Below are 18,752 nucleotides of genomic sequence, written 5' to 3' on the forward strand. Positions count from 1 at the left end.
TGCCACTTAGTAGCAATACTCGCTTAGACTTCTGTGTGCACCAACAAAACAAAGGCTTTCAATAAGTAAGCGGATGTGTTTTTTGGATGAAAATGACCGAGAGCTATGGCATTAAGTAAGTAGGCAGGGGTCAGGAATTTGACATATGGAAGATTTCAAGTGCAAATTCACATCCTATTATTCCATGGAATCATGTGGTACAGAAGAGGCCCTTCAGCCCTGTGAGTCTGTACCAGAAAAAAAACTACCTCCTACACCAGTCACACTTGCCTACACTAGGCCCGTAACCTTAAACGTTATGGCACTTCAAGCAGTCATCCTCGTACCCTTTAAAGGTTGTTGGGCTCCAGCGTCTCCAACTACCCTCCCACACCGTGCATTCCAGAACTGCTACTAACAACAACCTGTATGTTTGTGGTGTCATTAAAGGTAATTAAATGCCCTAAGAAGGTACTTCAGAACAGAAAAATCAAGTGATATTCAACAACGAGACATGTTAGAAGATATTCGGGACACATAATTAAAAACTAGACAGTTAGGTTTTTAGGAAGCATCTTAATGGATAAACAGGAAATTTGTGAAGTGGATTAGGGGAGGATTCCAGAGTACAGGACTCACTGAAGGAATGGTTGACTACCGATGGAGTCATCAAAATAAACAAAGCACAAGAGGCCAGATTTGGAGAAGCACAGAGGATTGTAGAGTAGGAGGGAAAGGGGAAAAGCCTTGTAAGAACATGAAACCATGGATGAGAATTTTAACATTGCAGCGTTGCTAAGCCAGGTGGCAATGCAAGTCACGATGTACATAGTGACGGGTGAATAGGACTTGGTGATTTATAATGTGGGTTCAGCAGAGTTTTGGATAAGGATTTAGTAGGAAGTGCCGATGCTGGAGAATCTGAGATAACAAGGAGCAGGAAAGTTGACGTTTTGGGTCTGGACCCTTCAGATAACCCGAAACGTTAACTTTCCTGCTCCTCTGATGCTGTTTGGCTTGCTGTGTTCATCCAGCTGTATGACTTGTTATCTCAGAGTTTTGGATAAGATTATGTTTATGTAGGGTGGAGAATGGGAAACTGGCCAGGAATGGAATTGTTAAATCTAAAAAGAAACAAAAGCAGGGGCCAAGTTTTCTGCAGCCAATGAGCCACGGCAATGAAAACCTGAGTGATGTTATGAAGATGGGAATCACTGATCCTAATGACAGCACAGACATGTGGTCAGAAGCTCAACTCCAAGACAAATGCAATATCTAGGTAGTGAATGGTGTGCTTCAGCCTCAGTCACCAACTCCATCCTTCTCCCTGGCAGCTGTCGACGAAATGAATTTTGTCTATTATCGCTAGATTATTAATCCAGAAACTCAGCTAATGTCCTGGGGACTTGGGTTCTGCCACGGCAGACAGTGGAATTTGAAATTTACAAAAAAGTCTAAAATTAAGAATCTATTGATGACCTTGAGAACATTGTTGATTATTGGGAAAAGCCCATCTGGTTCACGAATTTAAACTACCCCAGCTATTGAGCTTCTCTTTACACAGAACTGCTTATTCTGCACAAGAAGCTTCCGTGGTCAAAGGCTGTGCTCACCCTAGATCTTGCATCCATGCAAATCAACATCAGCAAACCACCAGCCTCACAACATCATCATGCTTGCTCTCAGCCCAATTCATCCACAACGTGAGGTCTTTAAACATGTACCTGAGAGTCCGTTAGAGCTGAGAGTCAGCAAGGACTTACTCGCTGATGGCAGGTCAGTTTGTGCAGAGGGGTAGCCAGGCACCTTCTGTTCTGCACACAAGTTTTAGCACAGACATGGAGTCAGACAGCCTATGTGTCTTACCCTGCTTTTTTACACACAAAGTTTTTCGCACTGAGTTAGAGACAGGCAGACTGCGTCTTAAGAAATAGTAGGAACTGCAGATGCTGGAGAATCTGAGATAACAAGGTGTGGAGCTGGATGAACACAGCAGGCCAAGCAGCATCAGAGGAGCAGGAAAGCTGACGTTTCGGTTCTAGACCCTTCTTTAGAAATGAATAAACTTATCAATCAGAGACAGGATGGGCAGATCCCGATCGGATGTCCCATTTCACTGCCAAGGCAGCACTGACCCAAGATAACAAAGTGTCGAGCTGGATGAACACAGCAGGCCAAGCAGCATCTTAGGAGCACAAAAGCTGATGTTTCGGACCTAGACCCTTCATCAGAAAAGGGGGATGGGGAGAGGGTTTTGAAATAAATAGGGAGGGAGGGAGAGGTGGGCCGAAGATGGATAGAGGAGAAGATAGGTGCAGAGGAGAGTATGGGTGGGGAGGTAGGGCGGGGATAGGTCAGTCCGGGGAGGGCGGACAGTTCAAGGGGGCGGGATGAGTTTAGTACGTAGGAAATGGAGGTGCAGCTTGAGGAGGGAGAAGGGGCTAGGTGAGAGGAAGAACAGGTTAGGCAGGCGGGGACGAGCTGGGCTGGTTTTAGGATGCAGGGGAGGGGAGATTTTGAAGCTGGTGAAATCCTGCCCTCTTGACCTGTCTCTCCTCCCCGGACTGACCTATCCCTCCCTACCTCCACATCCACACTCTCCTCTGCACCTATCTTCTCCTCTATCTATTTTCAGTCCGCCTCCCCCTCTCTCCCTATTTATTTCAGAATCCTCTCCCCATCCTCCTTTTCTGATGAAGGGTCTAGGCCTGAAACGTCAGCTTTTGTGCTCCTAAGATGCTGCTTGCCCTGCTGTGTTCATCCAGCTCCACACTTTGTTATCTTGGATTCTCCAGCAACTGCAGTTCCCACTTTCTCTGCAGCACTGACCCATGCAGTCATCTCTGCCCAGGCTGCCTGGGTCCTCTCATTGTGGTCAGTCAGGAAGAAGATTGATCTCCTCTGCATTACCTTGTCTACCAGTAACTCCAGATCTTTCACCATACAGAACAGGAAACAGTTCATTCTCTTTTCTTGAGATGGGCACACAGTGTGAAAGACAGCGCCTGAAGAGCTATCCAGCTGGCGTATAAATATAAAGGCAAAAGCCTTGGAGATGGGAGCACCCTCAGTCCTTTGCTTGCTCCACAATTCACCAAGCAACACAGACAAAAATGGCACTCACACGATGCAGAGAAACTAGTGGCTGTGCAAAATAATTCAGGTAGAAACAACACTATGAAACATCAGAGCTTCAAATTGGAAAAACCTTTCCATTCTGTTTTCAGATGATGTCACCGAGGGGCACAATGGAGATTCGGGGTGGGGGGGGCTGGGGGCATCAAAGCTAATGGTGTGCAAAGAGATAGGGCAGCCATTGCAAATGATACTCTGCCTGTGACTGAATAAGTGAAGAATGGATGTGCAGTGCCAGTCAGCTGGACAGCACTGGTCTGGCATCAGATGATGGAGTGGTTATTTATGTTAAATGCTGCAGCCAAGTTGAGACGGCAGTGAAGGGATAATTCACAATCGCCATAGTCACAAAGACTTTGGTTAGGCCTGCTTCAGTGCTGTGGCAGAGGCAGAAATCTGATCAGAAGGCCTCAAATAGGGAGTTTGAGGTAAAAAATGAATATTTTGGGAAGTGCCAATATGTTCAAGAGATGCAGAATTTATTGCGGACAATTTATCAAATATCACTTAGTCAGCAGTCATATGAACACAATGGCTACAAGAACAATCCGAATCTGGGAATTCTGCAGTAAGGAGCCTCCTGACTCCCCAAAGCCTGTTCACCAACAGCAAGGCACACGTCAGGTGTGTGATGGAATGTTCCCCACTTTTGGTTCTTACTTCCCACTTGCCTGGATGAGAGCAGCAGCTCCAACAACATTCAAGAAGCTTGGCACCCTCCAGGACAAAGCAGCCCGCTTGAGTGGCGACACAATTACAACCTTCAGGATTCACTCCCTCCACCACTGACACATAGTAATGGCAACCTCAAACATCCAAAAGGACAAGGCTAACAGATAGGTGGGCACGCCACGGCCTGAAAATTCCCCTCCAAGCCACTCACCATCCTGACTTGGAAATATATCACCATTCCTTCACTACCCCTTGAGTGAAATGCTGGAACTCTCTCCCTATCAGTATTGTGGGTCAACCTACAGCACATGGATCGCAGCAGTTCAAGAAGTCAGCTCCCACTGCCTACACAAGGGCAACGAGTTCCAGGCAATAAATGCTGGCCCCGTGAGCAACACCCACACTCCACAAGAGAATTCAAGAAAAGGCAGTTCACCACAACCTTCCCCGGGCCAAGTAGGGTTGGGCAATAGGTGGTCGGCGAAGTTCGCACCCAATGTGAATAAAAAGAAACTGCAGGGCTGACTGGAGGAAGCATGGCAGAGATCTGTCGGATTCACCTGTCACTTTAGAAACTAGGACCAGCGTGCAGCTTTTACCTCGGGGAAAACCAGCCCCCACAATGAACTAACCGCATCTACTTTGGGAACTAACAGGCCTCGTCTGTGAAGTTTGCACTCACCGGGTTGGTCATACGATGCCCAGGCGAGGTTCTCTCCGCATTGTCCCCGGCTGGATTCCGGGCTGTGTTTGAGCACCCGGGTGCTGGCCAGAGACTCGGCGTATCTACGCACAGACACAGACAGTGAGAGTCAATGCAAACAGGCAGCATCTAAACCCAAAACCGCCAGACAAGAAGAAGGAGCTTACTGTTGTGCATCTTTACAGAGTTTGCTGCAAAGTTTCAGTCCCGGAGCACCGTGTTTCTTCCTATAATCGTTGTGAGTTTTTAAAACTTCACGGGAAAACTCCTTGGAAGCTGAAATGATACGTTTACAGAAATCACCATTACAGAATAAACACCAAGGGGTTCATTTCAAATCCATATTGAAAAGACTGACCTGACTTGCCCATATTATGCTTCTAGCTGGAGATCTCTGACAGGAGTTAATGAGGGATTTGTTAGACAGCAGCCGCTGCTTACCTCACTCTGACCCGCCAGCGCCTTATATGGAGCAAAACGAAACCTTTTCCGGGATGGAGCAGGGGAACTGAGCCATGGCCGCTTCCCGCAGCATATCCAGCTGGACCAGCTATGTCCCGGTCACTCCCCTCCCCAGGGGGTGTAGCTCTGTCCCGGGGTAACTCCCCAACCCCACCCGAGGCGGTGTAGCTTTGTCCCGGGGTCATTCACATCCCCAACCCCACCCGAGGCGGTGCAGCTTTGTCCCGGGGTCATTCACATCCCCAACCCCACCCCACCCCAGGGGGTGTAGCTTTGTCCCGGGGTCATTCACATCCCCAACCTCACCCCAGGGGGTGTAGCTTTGTCCCGGGGTCATTCACATCCCCAACCCCACCCCATGAGGTGTAGCTTTGTCCCGAGGTCATTCACATCCCCAACCCCACCCCAGGGGGTGTAGCTTTGTCCTAGGGTCATTCACATCCCCAACCCCACCCCAGGGGTTGTAGCTCTGTCCTGGGGTCACTCCCCAACCCCACCCAAGGGATGGTAGCTGTGTCCTGAGGTCACTCCCCTGGGGGGTGTATCCCTTGTCCTGGGGTCACTCCCCACCCCCACCCCAGGGTGTGTAGCTCTGTCCCAGGGTCACACTGCACCCCCACCCCAAAGCTGGGGTAAGTAGCTCTGTCTTGGGGTCACTCCCCACTCCCACCCCAACCCCAGGGTATGTAGCTCAGCCTGGGGTCACTCCCACCCCAACCCCAGGGTATGTAGCTCAGCCTGGGGTCACTCGCCACCCCCACCCCAACCCCAACCCCAGCCCCAACCCCAACCCCAGCCCCAACCCCAGGATATGTAGCTCTGACCTGGTGTCACTCCCCACCCCTGGTGGGAGCAGCTCTGTCCCGGGGTCACTCGCTGTCCCGCATTTGTTCCTCTGGAAGCACAGGCCAGAAATACTCTCTCAACGTTCTGACTTCAGCTGACATTACTGTTATTGCTGTCAAGCTCATTTGTCTGATTTTTACAATGTAATTGTGGTACCAAGTATAATAACAGCAGGTTGAATGTGAAGATAACAAGGCATAGAGCTGGATGAACACAGCAGGCCAAGCAGCATCAGAGGAGCAGGAAAGCTGTCGTTTCGGGCCCAGACCCTTCTTCAGAAAGATATTCAGAAAAGAATGTTGAGGTCAGTAAACAAAACCTTCCAGAATCCACTTGCTTAAAGCTGAGGAACAAAAAAAAGCGAGTTAGCAGGCTACTTGGGGCATTCATAGAAGCGTTATAACACAGACATCGACGAGCAGCTCTACAGTGAAATCACAAAAATATACAAGAACTGTAGTGTGGTGATAGCGGGAGTGATTCTTATTTCCTACACGTAGTGATCAGTGGCTAGTTTGGTATATATTGCTCATCCCTAATTAGCCTGGAAAAGGTGATGAGCTGCCTTCTGGAACTGCTGTAGTCCTTGCATTATAAAGACACCTCCTCCCTGCGGAGGGATCCAGGATTTTAGCTGACCGACGGTGAGGGAGCAGTTCTCTAGTCAGTATAGTGATTGTCTTGCGGGAGAACTTGCAGATGGTAGTGTTCTTACATACCTGCTGCCCTTGTCCTTGCAGATGATAGAGGTCATGGGTTTGGAAGTTACTGATGGAGCCATAAGATCATAGGCATAGGAACAAGTAGACTATTCAGCCCATTGAGTCTGCTCTGCCATTCAATGAGATTTATGGTTGATTTGAAAATGCTCAAATCCATTTTCCTGCCTGTCTCCATAAGCATCGTTTCTGTTACTGATTCAAAACCTGTCCTCTCAGTCTTGAATACACTTAATAACCCAGTGATGACAGTCTCCCTGCAGTAAAGTATTCCACAAATTCACTAACCTCAGAAGAAATTTCTCCTCATCTCTGTTTTAAATTTGTGACGTTTATTCTGAGATTGTGTTCTCTGGTCCTGGACTCTCCCATTTGGTGAAACAACCTCTCCACATCCACCCTGTCAAATTCCTGTAGAGTTTTATATTTTAATTCTTAACCTCCATTGAAATTTAGAAGAGTAAACAGTCAGAGAAGTATATGCAAACTCAGCACCTTCTTCAAACAGCTTCTGCCTGACCTCTGGTAGAGCTGTGGATCAAGTGTTGCATTGTTAGTCACCTCAAGACCCATGACTCCAGAGTGGAGGAAAATCATTCTCTCTCTTTCAAGTGGCCGCCTAAGGGGGGGTGGGGGTGAGGTAATGAATTGGTGATGGTGGTGTCCAGCAACATGGGAACAGGAGTAGGCCATTCAGACCCTCGAGCCTGTTCCACTATTCAACAAGGTCATGCTGAGCTGTGGGATGGTAACACTAATAAAATCCTATCTTGCGAACAGTGCCAGGCTATTGATTGACTGACATATTAAACATGCGACCTAACAGAACAACTTGCTGGGCCATTTTAGAGCACAGTAAAGAGTCAGCCATATTGCCTTTAGGTTCACTATTACTGAGATTTGCACTGCTTTGAAGATTTATTAATTTAAATTCCACTCGTTGCCACTGATAGGATTCAAACCCAGGAGTATTCGCCTGGTGCCTCTAGATCATTAGTCCAGTGAGATCACCGCCACACTACAGCCTCCCCTAGTGTTAGAGGGCTGAGAATGACAGACGTGACAGCTTCTTTGGAGAAACAGTGTAAGCACAGTCCTAGCAACTGTACAGGTCAGTTAGTTTAACCTTAGAAGTGGATATGGATAAGATTTAACAAACAACATCAGAAGAAAATAATCAATAGACACTTAGAGGTGTTTGAGTTAGTTAGGGAGACCCAGAGTGGCTTTGTAAAAGGCAGACAGTGTTTGACCAATTGAATTGAAGTATTTGATACTGTAACAGGGAAGGTCAATGAAATGAATGCAGATATTGTCTGTACGTACTTTAAGAAAATGTTTTACAATGAACCACATAAAAGGTTGAGGCTGTGGCACAGGAGCGACAATGTCAAATTAGATTTTTCAAAGTGACTGAAGAACAGAAACTGTGAGTTTTTATAAGTGGTAACAGAGATAATGGGAACTGCAGATGCTGGAAAATCCAAGATAACAAAGTGTGGAGCTGGATGAACACAGCAGGCCAAGCAGCATCTTAGGAGCAGGAAGACTGATGTTTCGGGCCTAGACCCTTCATCAGAAATGGGGGAGAGGAAGGGGGTTCTGAAATAAATAGGGAGAGAGGGGGAGGCAGATTGAAGATGGATAGAGGAGAAGATAGGTGGAGAGGAGACAGACCAGTTAAAGAAGTGGGGATGGAGCCAGTAAAGGTGAGTGCAGGTGGGGAGGTAGGAAGGAGATCCCCTCCTCCCACCTCAAGCTGCACCCCGATTTCCTACCTACTAACCTCATCCCGCCCCCTTGACCTGTTCGTCCTCCCTGGACTGACCTATCCCCTCCCTACCTCCCCACCTACACTCACCTTTACTGGCTCCATCCCCACTTCTTAAACTTGTCTGTCTCCTCTCCACCTATCTTCTCCTCTATCCATCTTCTATCCGCCTCCCCCCTCTCCCTATTTATTTCAGAACCCCCTTCCCCTCCCTCATTTCTGATGAAGGGTCTAGGCCCGAAACATCAGTCTTCCTGCTCCAAAGATGCTGCTTGGCCTGCTGTGTTCATCCAGCTCCACACTTTGTTATCTTTGATAAGTGGTGATTTTTTTTTAGACTGGAGGATGATAGACCGTGTGTTCCCAAAGGGTCATTGCCAGGACCTGTGATTTTTAGTTGCTCTATATACAAGACTTGGATTTTAGAAAATTTCAAAATATACTGTGATATCAAACTTGAAAGAATAGTAAACTGTGAGGATGATATTGGTTGACTACAACAGGACATAGATTGTCCAGCAGAATGAGCAGACATGTAGAAATGGAATTTAGTTAGAGTGGTGTATCAGGTATTTTGGCTGAAGTTGTCAGGACAAATAATTAATTCAATAATAATTAAAGCAAGTAATTTGTTCTGAAGAATGTAATGAAACGGAAGGATCTGGGACTATTTGTGCATTTTTGAAGATGGCTGGACACACTGAGACAATAGTGAGCAAAGCATGGGAATAGAGGAATTGAGTACAAAAACAGAGAAGTCATGTGACCCCTAATAAAGCCCTGGTGAGACAATAGCCAGTGAATTAACATCCAGTTCTGATCACTGCAAGTTAGAAAAGATGTGAGAATCTTTGAGATGGAGCAGAAAAGATTTACAAGAATGGATCCAGGAACAATGGATTTTAGTTACCAAGTCAGGTTGGGGAAGCTGGGATTGTTCTCCTTGGAGCAAAGGCGATTAAGGGAGATTTGATAAAGGTCTGGAAAATTATGGCATATATATATGATAAACAAGATCCTGAGATGTAGGAACAAAAACAAAGTTGCTGGAAAAGTTCAGCAAGTCTGGCAGCATCTGGTTCCCCAGTTCTGAGGAAGGGTCACCAGACCCAAAACGTTAACTCTGTTTTTTTCCCTCACAGATGCTGCCAGACCTGCTGAGCTTTTCCAGCAACTTTGTTTTTGTCCCTGATTTACAGCATCCACAGTTCTTTCGGTTTTTATCATGAGGTGTAGGAGCAGAATTAGGCCATCGGGTCTGCTCTACCATTCAATGATCTAATAAGCCTCAATTCTGTTTTCCTACCCTGTCTCGATAACTGTTGATTTCTTTACTGATTAAAGCTCTGTCTATCTCAGCCTTGAATACACTTAATGACCCAGTTTCTGCAGCCTTCTGCAGTAAAGAGTTAGCCCTTACTCTGAGATTATGCCGTCTGGTTTTGAGACTCTCCTACCTCTGCATGTGCCTGTATATCACCTTAATTTTACATGTTTCAATAAGGATAGGTGACTTCTGGGGATAGACTGGCCACCAATATCTGCTGTAAACCTACCGGCTCCCACAGTTAGCTGGACTGTACATCCTAGCACCCTGCTTCCTGTAAAAACTCTACTCTATTCTCCCAGTTCCTCCTTCTCCATTGCATTTATTCTGATGAGGCCACCTTTGAGAAGACAACCTCCGAAATGTCCACCTTATTCCTCAACTGAGGATTGCCTAGCAGGGTTGTTAGCAGGGCACTCAATTGGGTCCAACCCATTTCCCATACTTTAGCTCTCACCCCCTCTCTTCCTTCCCACAAAGCGACAGGGTCCCCCTGGTCCTTACCTGCCATCCCACCAGCATCCACATTAGCTGCTATTTCCACTACTTCCAGTGAGATGCCACCACCAGACACATAGTCCTCTACCCTCCCTGTCCACCTTCCGCAGGGATCATTTCTTCTGGGATACCCTGGTTCACTTCCTTCACTCCCAACATCTCCCCACAGTCCTATGGTACCTTCCCCTGTAACTGGTGAAGGCGCAACACCTGCCCATTTACCTCCTCCATCCCTACTATCCAAGGGCCCAAAAATGCCTTCCAGGTGAAGCAACACTTCACCTGCAGTTCCCAGAATCTAGTGTAGCATGCGCTGCTCGCAGTGTGGTCTGCACTACATTTGGGAAACGAAGCATCGACTGGGTGACCACTTCATAGAACATGCGCTTTGTTTGCAAAAAGGGCCCTGAGCTTCCAGTTGCCTGCCGCTTCGTCATACCACCCTTTTCCCTGGCCAAGAATTCTGTCTCAAGGCTGTTGCAGTGCTCCAGCAAAGGTCAGTGCAAGCTGGAAGAACAGCACCTCATTTTCCATTTGGGGACCCTGCAGCCCTCCGGACTCAGTTTTGAGTTCAATAACTTTTTCCATGTCCTTCCATGTACTTACTCCAATCCCCACGTCCAGGCCTTGGTATCACACAGACTTCAATTATACACCACGCATTTGTTAGCCACTAACAGTTTCCATTAACAGCTATTGACCTTCCTCGCCAGATCATTATCTACTCCTTTGTCTTTCTAACAGCTCTTTTCTCTCTCCGGGCTCTATCCCCATGTATTGTTTACTCTTTACGCCCTCCCCTGCCCTATCTTCTGCATATAAATTAACTCTGCATTAACTCTGATTTCTCTCCACAGATGCTGCCATATCTGCTGAGCTCTTCCAGCAATTTCTGTTTTTGCTTCTGATTTATGGCACCCACAATTCTTCCGGTTTTCATTTAAGATAGGTGACTTTATTTATACATGTATAAGGGCACCCAAAACCGCTGTGCTGCAGATTTCTGTGGATTTTTCCCGTTGAAATAATATTCAGCTCTTCTGTTGTTGTCAAAATATAACACACTCATCGCTGGAAAGCCCCAGAAAATCATGCCATGCGTCTTTGACAAAACCTTTGGTCATCTGCCCTCCTACAACCTTACGGGACTTTTTCTGATTTTGTTTTATAATACCTCTCTGAAGCACCTCAAGATGTTTTATTATGCTAAAAGTGCTGTATAAATACAAGTTGTTGTTATATCTTGGCTCTGCCAAAAGTGAGTTGCTTGAAGAGGCAGCAATTCAAATACACAGAAGGGTTGGGGTGGATGTGGCAGGGAAATTTCTCCTCATTGTGGCTGTTTTCCAGGCAGAAAACAAGAGTAGTTGGGGTATAGTTGTGGAGAAAAGAACACCCGAAAGACATTTGTCCCATGTTGATTTTTCAGGCTGTTTTTAGCAACCACCATTTCCCCCCTTTCCTCACAGATTTGGGGTATGGGGTTTAGCAGAGATTCTAGGCAAGGGCAGTGGCTTGGACACACTATGGGACAATTTAGCGTGGCCAGTGTTGTAAATGAGCAGCCTCAAGCCTGATTTAAGACTGCTCTGATAAACCGGCCAGTGCTGGAGCATCTCCAGTCAGGAACCTTCAGCAGAGTAATCCTTTCAAAGAAGTTTGATGTGGAGCCAGAAGAGACAGCTGTCAAGAGACCCAATGTCAAAATCTCCATAGGACTTCACTGTCAGCTGCTGTAAGTGTGCAAAATAAAGTCAAATTCATCCACTTCAGAGGTGCAAGCTGTGTCCAGAGGTGCGAAAGCATAAAAACAGATTAGGTTGGCTCTGTTTCAGGAGTCAACCAGGTCAAGGCTAATCCATACCTCATTCTCGTACATAGATCATAGATCCCTACAGTGTGAAAACAGGCCCTTCAGCCCAACAAATCCACACTGACCCTCAGAGCATCCCACCCAGACCTGTCCCCCGACAACACACCTAATGCACACTTCCCTGAACACTACGATTAATTTAGCATGGCCAACCCACCTAACCTGCACATCTTTGGACTGTGGGAGGAAACCCATGCAGACACTGGGAGAATGTGCAGACTCCACGCAGACAGTCACCCAAGGGTAGAATTGAACCCAGGTCCATGGCATTGTGAGGTAGCAGGGCCACTCAGTTGCTTATCTGCAATTGTTCAAAATTTCTTCTTGTTTTCACCCAAAGGTCTGTAAGTACTGTCATTAAAATTTCAAATGGCCCTGGATCCTTAGCTCTTTTCACTCCTGAATGACGTAGCTCTAACTGAAAAATGATCCTTGACCTTTAGTCCCTCAACAAAGAAAAGTTTTTCAGTGCACAGATGATTTCAAAGCTTAATTCCTCTCAGCAGATTTAAAATTCCCTTATGAAGGAAAGGAAAAGTTGTTTTGATTTGGAACCTTATTAAGGTTGGCAATCCACCTCTCCTTCTATAGTCTAAAATAAATCAATATCCCCTCTGGGTCACATGAAATAAAAAAACTACCTGGAAACATGACAACAAGTTAATTTGAGGGGCAAAGCTTGGAGATGTCTTCACATAATATTTTAATTTAGGAACAGATTGAGTCATTTTTCGGATGAGATGTTAAACTGAGGCATTGTCTGTCCTCTTGGGTCAATATAAAAGGATCCTATTTCAAAGGGGAGCAAAGGCCTTATCCATGCCCTGAACCGATATTTATGCCAATAACAAGATCATTCAAACAGATTATGTGCTTATTTGTTCCATTACAGTTTATGGAATCTTTTTGTTTCTAGATTTGCTGCTCCATTTCATTCAGCCGTCCTCCATCAGCACCTTCCTAATCATTGACTACCACCATCTAGAAGGATAAGGGCAGCAGACTATAGTTCATCCAGAAGTGACCAAACTGGACAGTTCTGACTACCGCCTGAACATCTCCCTGACTAAATGTCTGACCCTCAGGCCGATCATTATGGGGACATATGACTGACCGTGACCTATTCCCCAGACTCCAGTAACTCAATCCCATGACCAAGAACACCCCGACTGGACACCTGACCATGGCCAGTCCCCTGGACTGGTATTGGAAGTCTCCCTTGAATCACTATGCCAGTGCAGCGCAGTGTCTTTGCTATGTAAGCTGTTGGCATGTGATATGAGGTTAATGTAGCGCAATGCTGTACAGCAAGATGTTTGCATTCTTGCTGACCAAGAAGGCCAGCTGCCTAGTTGTTCAATAACCCTAATTGGCACAGCAAGGTATGGCAGGGATCCTGTTAGCATACAGGTTTGTACTAAGTGAGAAAGCACTTAGACAGCAAGTGAGCAGATGTGAGATGCCCCATGCATCAATCCTTCTGGTGGAAGAAAAGGTCACTATGTCGGAACTTGCAGGTTTTCTATGTGTTTAAATCATAAGTTACAAGTGGTCAATATTGGCGACTTAAAGATCTCAGCTAAGGCACAGATGGGTAGCCTACCCTAGTCTGCACTGGCCATCATGTCGAATTATGGGTAAGTCTGTGGCTTGTGAGACTGTAGTCTAAAAACCAACCCCACCCCCAGGGAATTTAACAGACTTTGATGCCTGTAAATCCATTGCCAGGGACCTGTTAATCTCTGCCTTGGCGTGGGAGAAAACCTTGGTATGTCCAACCAACTAACCACCTTATTTTGCTCATATATTTCTAAACAACCTGAATCCTGTGTACATAAAAACATAGAAACATAGAAGATAGGAGCAGCAGGAGGAGGCCATTCAGCCCTTTGAACCTGCTCCGCCATTCATTCTGATTATGACTGATCATCTAACCCAGTAGCCTAATCCTACTTTTGCCCCATAACCTTTGATCCTATTTGCCCCAGGTGCTATATCCAGTCGCCCATTGAATACATTCAATGTTTTGGCATCAGCTACTTCCTGTGGTAATGAATTCGACAGGCTCACCACTGTTTGGGTGAAGAAATGTCTCGTCATCTCCATCTAGCTCCTTGCTGAAAGCTTTTATGATTTGGTTTGCCAGTAATCTGTTCTGTATGCACATTGCCCTTGTAAAATTTTCTTTTGTTTATCTTAATTTGTAAATAGGATCCTTATTTAAATATAGTGCATGACATAAAGCCTTACTTGAATCCAACTTCTTCACATCTTAAATAAAAACTGAATAAATTGTGGATGCTGGACATCAGAATCAAAAATAGAAATTGCTGGAAAAGCTCAACAGGTCTGGCAGCATCAGTGGAAGGATGTCAGAGTTAGCATTTCAGGTTCAGTTCTAAGGAAGGGTCAGTGAATCCAGAATGTTCACACTGCTTTTCCTCCACAGATGCTGTCGGACCTGCTGAGCTTTTCCAGCAATTTTTGTTTTTATTTTTGCTCGCACCTTACATCATCATAAACAGTCCTCTCATATCCACTAACAGATTTCCTTTTTCAAGAGACGAAAGTTCTGCAGAGGAAATCTGTTAGTGGATATGAGAGGACTGTTTATGATGACGTAAGGTGCGAGCAAAAATAAAACATGTTCCTCAAACATTCATCCCTTACATTCTGGAACAACCAGTGTAACTCCTTTCTGTATACCCTCCAGTAACTGAATATCCTTTGTGAAATGGGGAGACAAAGGCTTCACACAATACTCTAAATGTGAACCTAGGTTGCATATTTGTAGATGGCCTGACTTGATTTAATGCTCCACCCTTTGTTACACCTCCCAGTATTTTCTTTGTTTTTTTTAAACAGTTTGGGAACACTTCTTGCATTTATGGCTTGAGTTTTCTGGTCATCAAAATTGAGGATCACTCTCCTGTTCTAAAATATTAACTACATTCCCAACTAGCACAGTTCTTATCAATCTATCTCCTGCCATCCACCTTTCATTTGCTTGCACTAAACACGAACTGCCTCTCCCAATCAATCTTGTCAAAGTCCTAGTACATGTGTACATTTACTATTTGCCACTGACCTCAATTGGGTAGTGTATGCAAATTTGTACACTTTGTGCACAATGTCTTTCTCTAAATTAGGAGTGTCTGATATATGACCTACAAGCTCAGGATGCTCATTTACATTAACTTGCATAATAATTCTAACAGAAATAAGACATACACTCGAAAATGGATTCACAAGAAGAGACAAAATCATTTAAGTCAATTCTTTCACAACATTATTAGGATGAAAGCTTTTGGAACCATAATCCTTTCTTGTAATTTTAACATTGATCAGTCAACATTATCCATAAACTATGCCACTGATTCTTGGATTTCTCTCCCCATTTCTTTTTAGAACAGTAGCCATTTAAGATCTTCAAAACGTCACTTCCCCATGGTGATATTTTCAGTCACTAACTTCTCTTTGCACTCCTTTATTTGTTTACAACATACTTAGAATCATTTACTGCCCTGCTTCATGTTTCCAGGTAGGATTCTGTCACTATTTCTCTCTGTATTCCTCAAGCTATCTTTATAAATCCTATTCCTTCCCTGAATATTGAACAATGCTGTCTGATTCTCTTCCATTTCATAACTTTGCAAAAAAAAGTAGCCAAACTATTGTAAGATAATAAAGAGTGAAGCTGAATGAACACAGCAGGCCAAGCAGCATCTCAGGAGCACAGCTTTTGTGCTCCTGGGATGCTGCTTGGCCTGCTGTGTTCATCCAGCTTCACACTTTATTATCTTGGATTCGCCAGCATCTGCAGTTCCCATTATCACAGCCAAACTATTGTTACTTCTTTATCCAATTCTGGTAACATTTCTGAAATAAAGTATTTCTGCATCTAATGAAGGACCCCATTGAACTATTTCCTTTTTGCTCCTCCTCTTTCCCCACTTTACTATTCATAGGAATTCTCTTATACCCTTAATAAAAGTTTATTTCAATATCTGCCTTTTAATGTAAATTCTTGATGTTTTCTCCAACCTGGCGTCTCCAGAATAACATGCCTCAAATTTCTTGCTTCTGCTTTCTGAATTATTCTCTGCCCATTAGTGAGAATTAATTGTAATATTATGCTATCCTCTGTGGTCTCCATAGCAAAGTGTTTTAAAACAAGCTGTTCACAATTTCAACAAAATACCTATTTGCATGCACTATGCACTCCAAACAATCTCACTGATATACATGTGGTTACTGTTGTACCATGGCATAGATTGCAACCAGAAAGAATTTTAAGGCAGTTAGATGACATCGCATTCTGTGATAAGGGTACCTGCCTCACCTTCAGTTACTCTTTCTGCATAAAGAAATCAGTCTATTCAATCAATTATATGTGTATTACATACAGCAATGTCAATAGGCACAGAAAACACAAGACTGTTGTATTGTAGCCATGTCATTGGCTAGCATTATAAATAAACTTCAAGATATGTGACTCAACAGAACTCACCTTTCTGTGCCAAGGGTTGCAAAACCACAATCAGCATCAGTAGCTGAGATAAAACAGTGTGGAGCTGGATGAACACAGCAGGCCATGCAGCATCAGAGGGGCAGGAAGGCTGACATTACGAGGCTGGACCCTCCTTCAGTAGCTATTGCCTTATCATCTACCACAAAACTGCATCATGGTCCCTTTAATTATTTGGTGGATGGTAATGCATTCTAGTTGCTCATTGCTCCTTTACAATTTATTCATTTTATTCTGAGTGTTAGAGGCAATGTCAAATTTCTGTGTAAATAAGAACATACTAACAAAGAGCAAACGTAGGTTGCTTGAGCCTTCAAGACTGCTCTGCCATTCAGTAAGGTCATGGCTAATCTAATTTCAACCTCAATTCTACATTCTTGTATACCCTTGGTAATCTTCCATTTCCTTGGTAATCACAAACATTTTTATTCATTCATGGAATATGGGTGTCACTGGCTAGTGCCAACATTTTATTACCCACCTCTAATTGTCAACTGTATTAGTAAGAATCAACTATTATTATGGGTCTGGAGTCACTTGTAGGCCAGACCAGGTCAGGACAGCAGTTTCCTTCCCCAAAGAACATTAGTGAGCCAGATGGATTTTTTTCCCCCAGAAATCAACCATAATTTCATGGTCATTATTAGGCTCCAGATTTATTGTCAGATTTAAATTCCACTGCCTTCAATAGCAGGATTTGAATCTGGAACCCCGGGACATTACCAGGATCCCTGGATTAATAGTTAGCGATAATATCATTAGGCCATCCATTTACCTCTTCCTTAAAATATTTAACATTTCTGCATTCACTATAATTTCAGGAAGGGAATTCCAAAGACCCACAATCCTCTGAGAGAAATTTCTTTCCCTCCTCTGTTTCAAACAGGCACCCACTTATTTTTAAACTTTGACGCCCAGTTCAAAATTTTCGCACAAGATGAAACATCTTTTTGACATCCAAGTGGTCAAGTCCCCTTAGCATCTTATATATTTCAATTAAGTTCCTTCTGACTCTTCTAAACTCCAGAGAATACAGGCTAATCCTATCTAGTCTTTCCTCAACAAGTAATCTGCTCAGTTTAGATATTAGTCTAATAAACTTTTCCGAGCTGCTTCCAATGCATTAACATCCTTCTGTAAGCACAATGATCAGTACTGTACTCAGAACTCTGGATGTGGTTTTACCAATGCCTGTATAACTGAAACATAACCCCCCTATTCTTATATTTAATTCCCCTTGAAATAAACCATAATATTCTATCAGCTTTCCTGGTTACTTATTGTACCTGCATACTAACCTTCAATGATTCCCGCACTAGGATACTCAGATCTCTCTGCACTTCAGACTTCTGCAAACTCTCTCTATTTTGATAATATGCTTCTTCTTTATTCTTTCTGCTAAGTAGATATTTTCTTACTTTCCCATGTTATATTACATTTATCATATTGTTGCCCACTCAACCTATCTATATCTGTTTGTAGGCTCCTTATATTCTCTTCACAACTCAATTTCCTCCTATTTTGGTGTCATCAGCAAATTTAGCTACCATACCTTTGATCCCTTCATCCAAACCATTTGTATAAATTGTAAAGAGTTGAGGCCCCACCACTGACCCCTGTGATATAACACATGTGACATCCTGCCAGCTTGAAAAATAATCATTTCTTTTTCCTCTCCGCTTCCTGGTAGCCAGCCATTCTTCTAATGTGCCAATATGGTTAATCCAACACTATGAGCTTTTACTTTCTGCATAAGCTTTGATGCAACACCTTACCAAATACCTTCTGAAAATTGAAATACAATACATCCATTAGTTTCCCTTTATCGACACACAAGTTACATTTCGAAAGAACTCCACTAAATTAGTTAAACATGATTTTCCTTCAACAAAACCATATTGGCTCTGCCTGATTACCTTGAACTTATCCAAATGCCCAGATATAATATCTTTAATCATAGCTTCTGACATTTTCCCTATGACAAGTGTTAAGCTAACTGGCCCGTGGTTTTCTGCTTTCTCTCTCCCTCCATTTTTGAATAAAGTTCAAGAGTTGAATAGAGTTCCATGAGCTATTTCCCAGTCTGAATTAGCCTTTCCTGAAACTAATTAGGTTTGGAAAATTAACACCCAAAGAGCTATCTCAGGTGGCACAGTGGCTCAGTGGTTAGCACTGCTGCCTCACAATGCCAGGGACCTGGGTTCAATTCCACTGTCTGTGTGGAGTTTGCATTTTCTCC

The 18,752-nt window shown here is 44.2% G+C and overlaps 1 protein-coding gene and 1 long non-coding RNA gene across 3 annotated transcripts in view; one reads left to right on the forward strand and one right to left on the reverse strand.

Moving 5' to 3' along the window:
• The window catches only part of glipr2l (GLI pathogenesis-related 2, like), a 58,032-nt gene extending 52,953 nt beyond the window's left edge, over positions 1-5,079 (reverse strand). Inside the window, exons 1-3 of one of the 2 annotated variants that reach the window (XM_048523857.2) lie at positions 4,848-5,073; positions 4,657-4,765; positions 4,469-4,572 (exon numbers count right to left, since the gene is read on the reverse strand). In XM_048523857.2, the coding sequence (XP_048379814.1) occupies positions 4,469-4,572; positions 4,657-4,765; positions 4,848-4,860 (226 nt within the window). In that variant the 5' untranslated portion in view covers positions 4,861-5,073. Of the gene's footprint in view, positions 1-4,468; positions 4,573-4,656; positions 4,766-4,847 lie in introns of both variants that reach the window. The other variant, XM_048523865.2, reaches the window with a different exon arrangement.
• A 749-nt stretch (positions 5,080-5,828) lies between these two features.
• Positions 5,829-18,752, forward strand: part of LOC125447907 (uncharacterized) — a 32,623-nt gene continuing 19,699 nt past the window's right edge. The window contains exon 1 of the long non-coding RNA XR_007246627.1: positions 5,829-6,101. This is a non-coding gene — a long non-coding RNA (uncharacterized LOC125447907). The remainder of the gene's footprint in view (positions 6,102-18,752) is intronic.

The sequence above is a fragment of the Stegostoma tigrinum genome, chromosome 2, assembly GCF_030684315.1.
Source record: "Stegostoma tigrinum isolate sSteTig4 chromosome 2, sSteTig4.hap1, whole genome shotgun sequence".
Classification (NCBI taxonomy): Eukaryota; Metazoa; Chordata; class Chondrichthyes; order Orectolobiformes; family Stegostomatidae; genus Stegostoma; species Stegostoma tigrinum.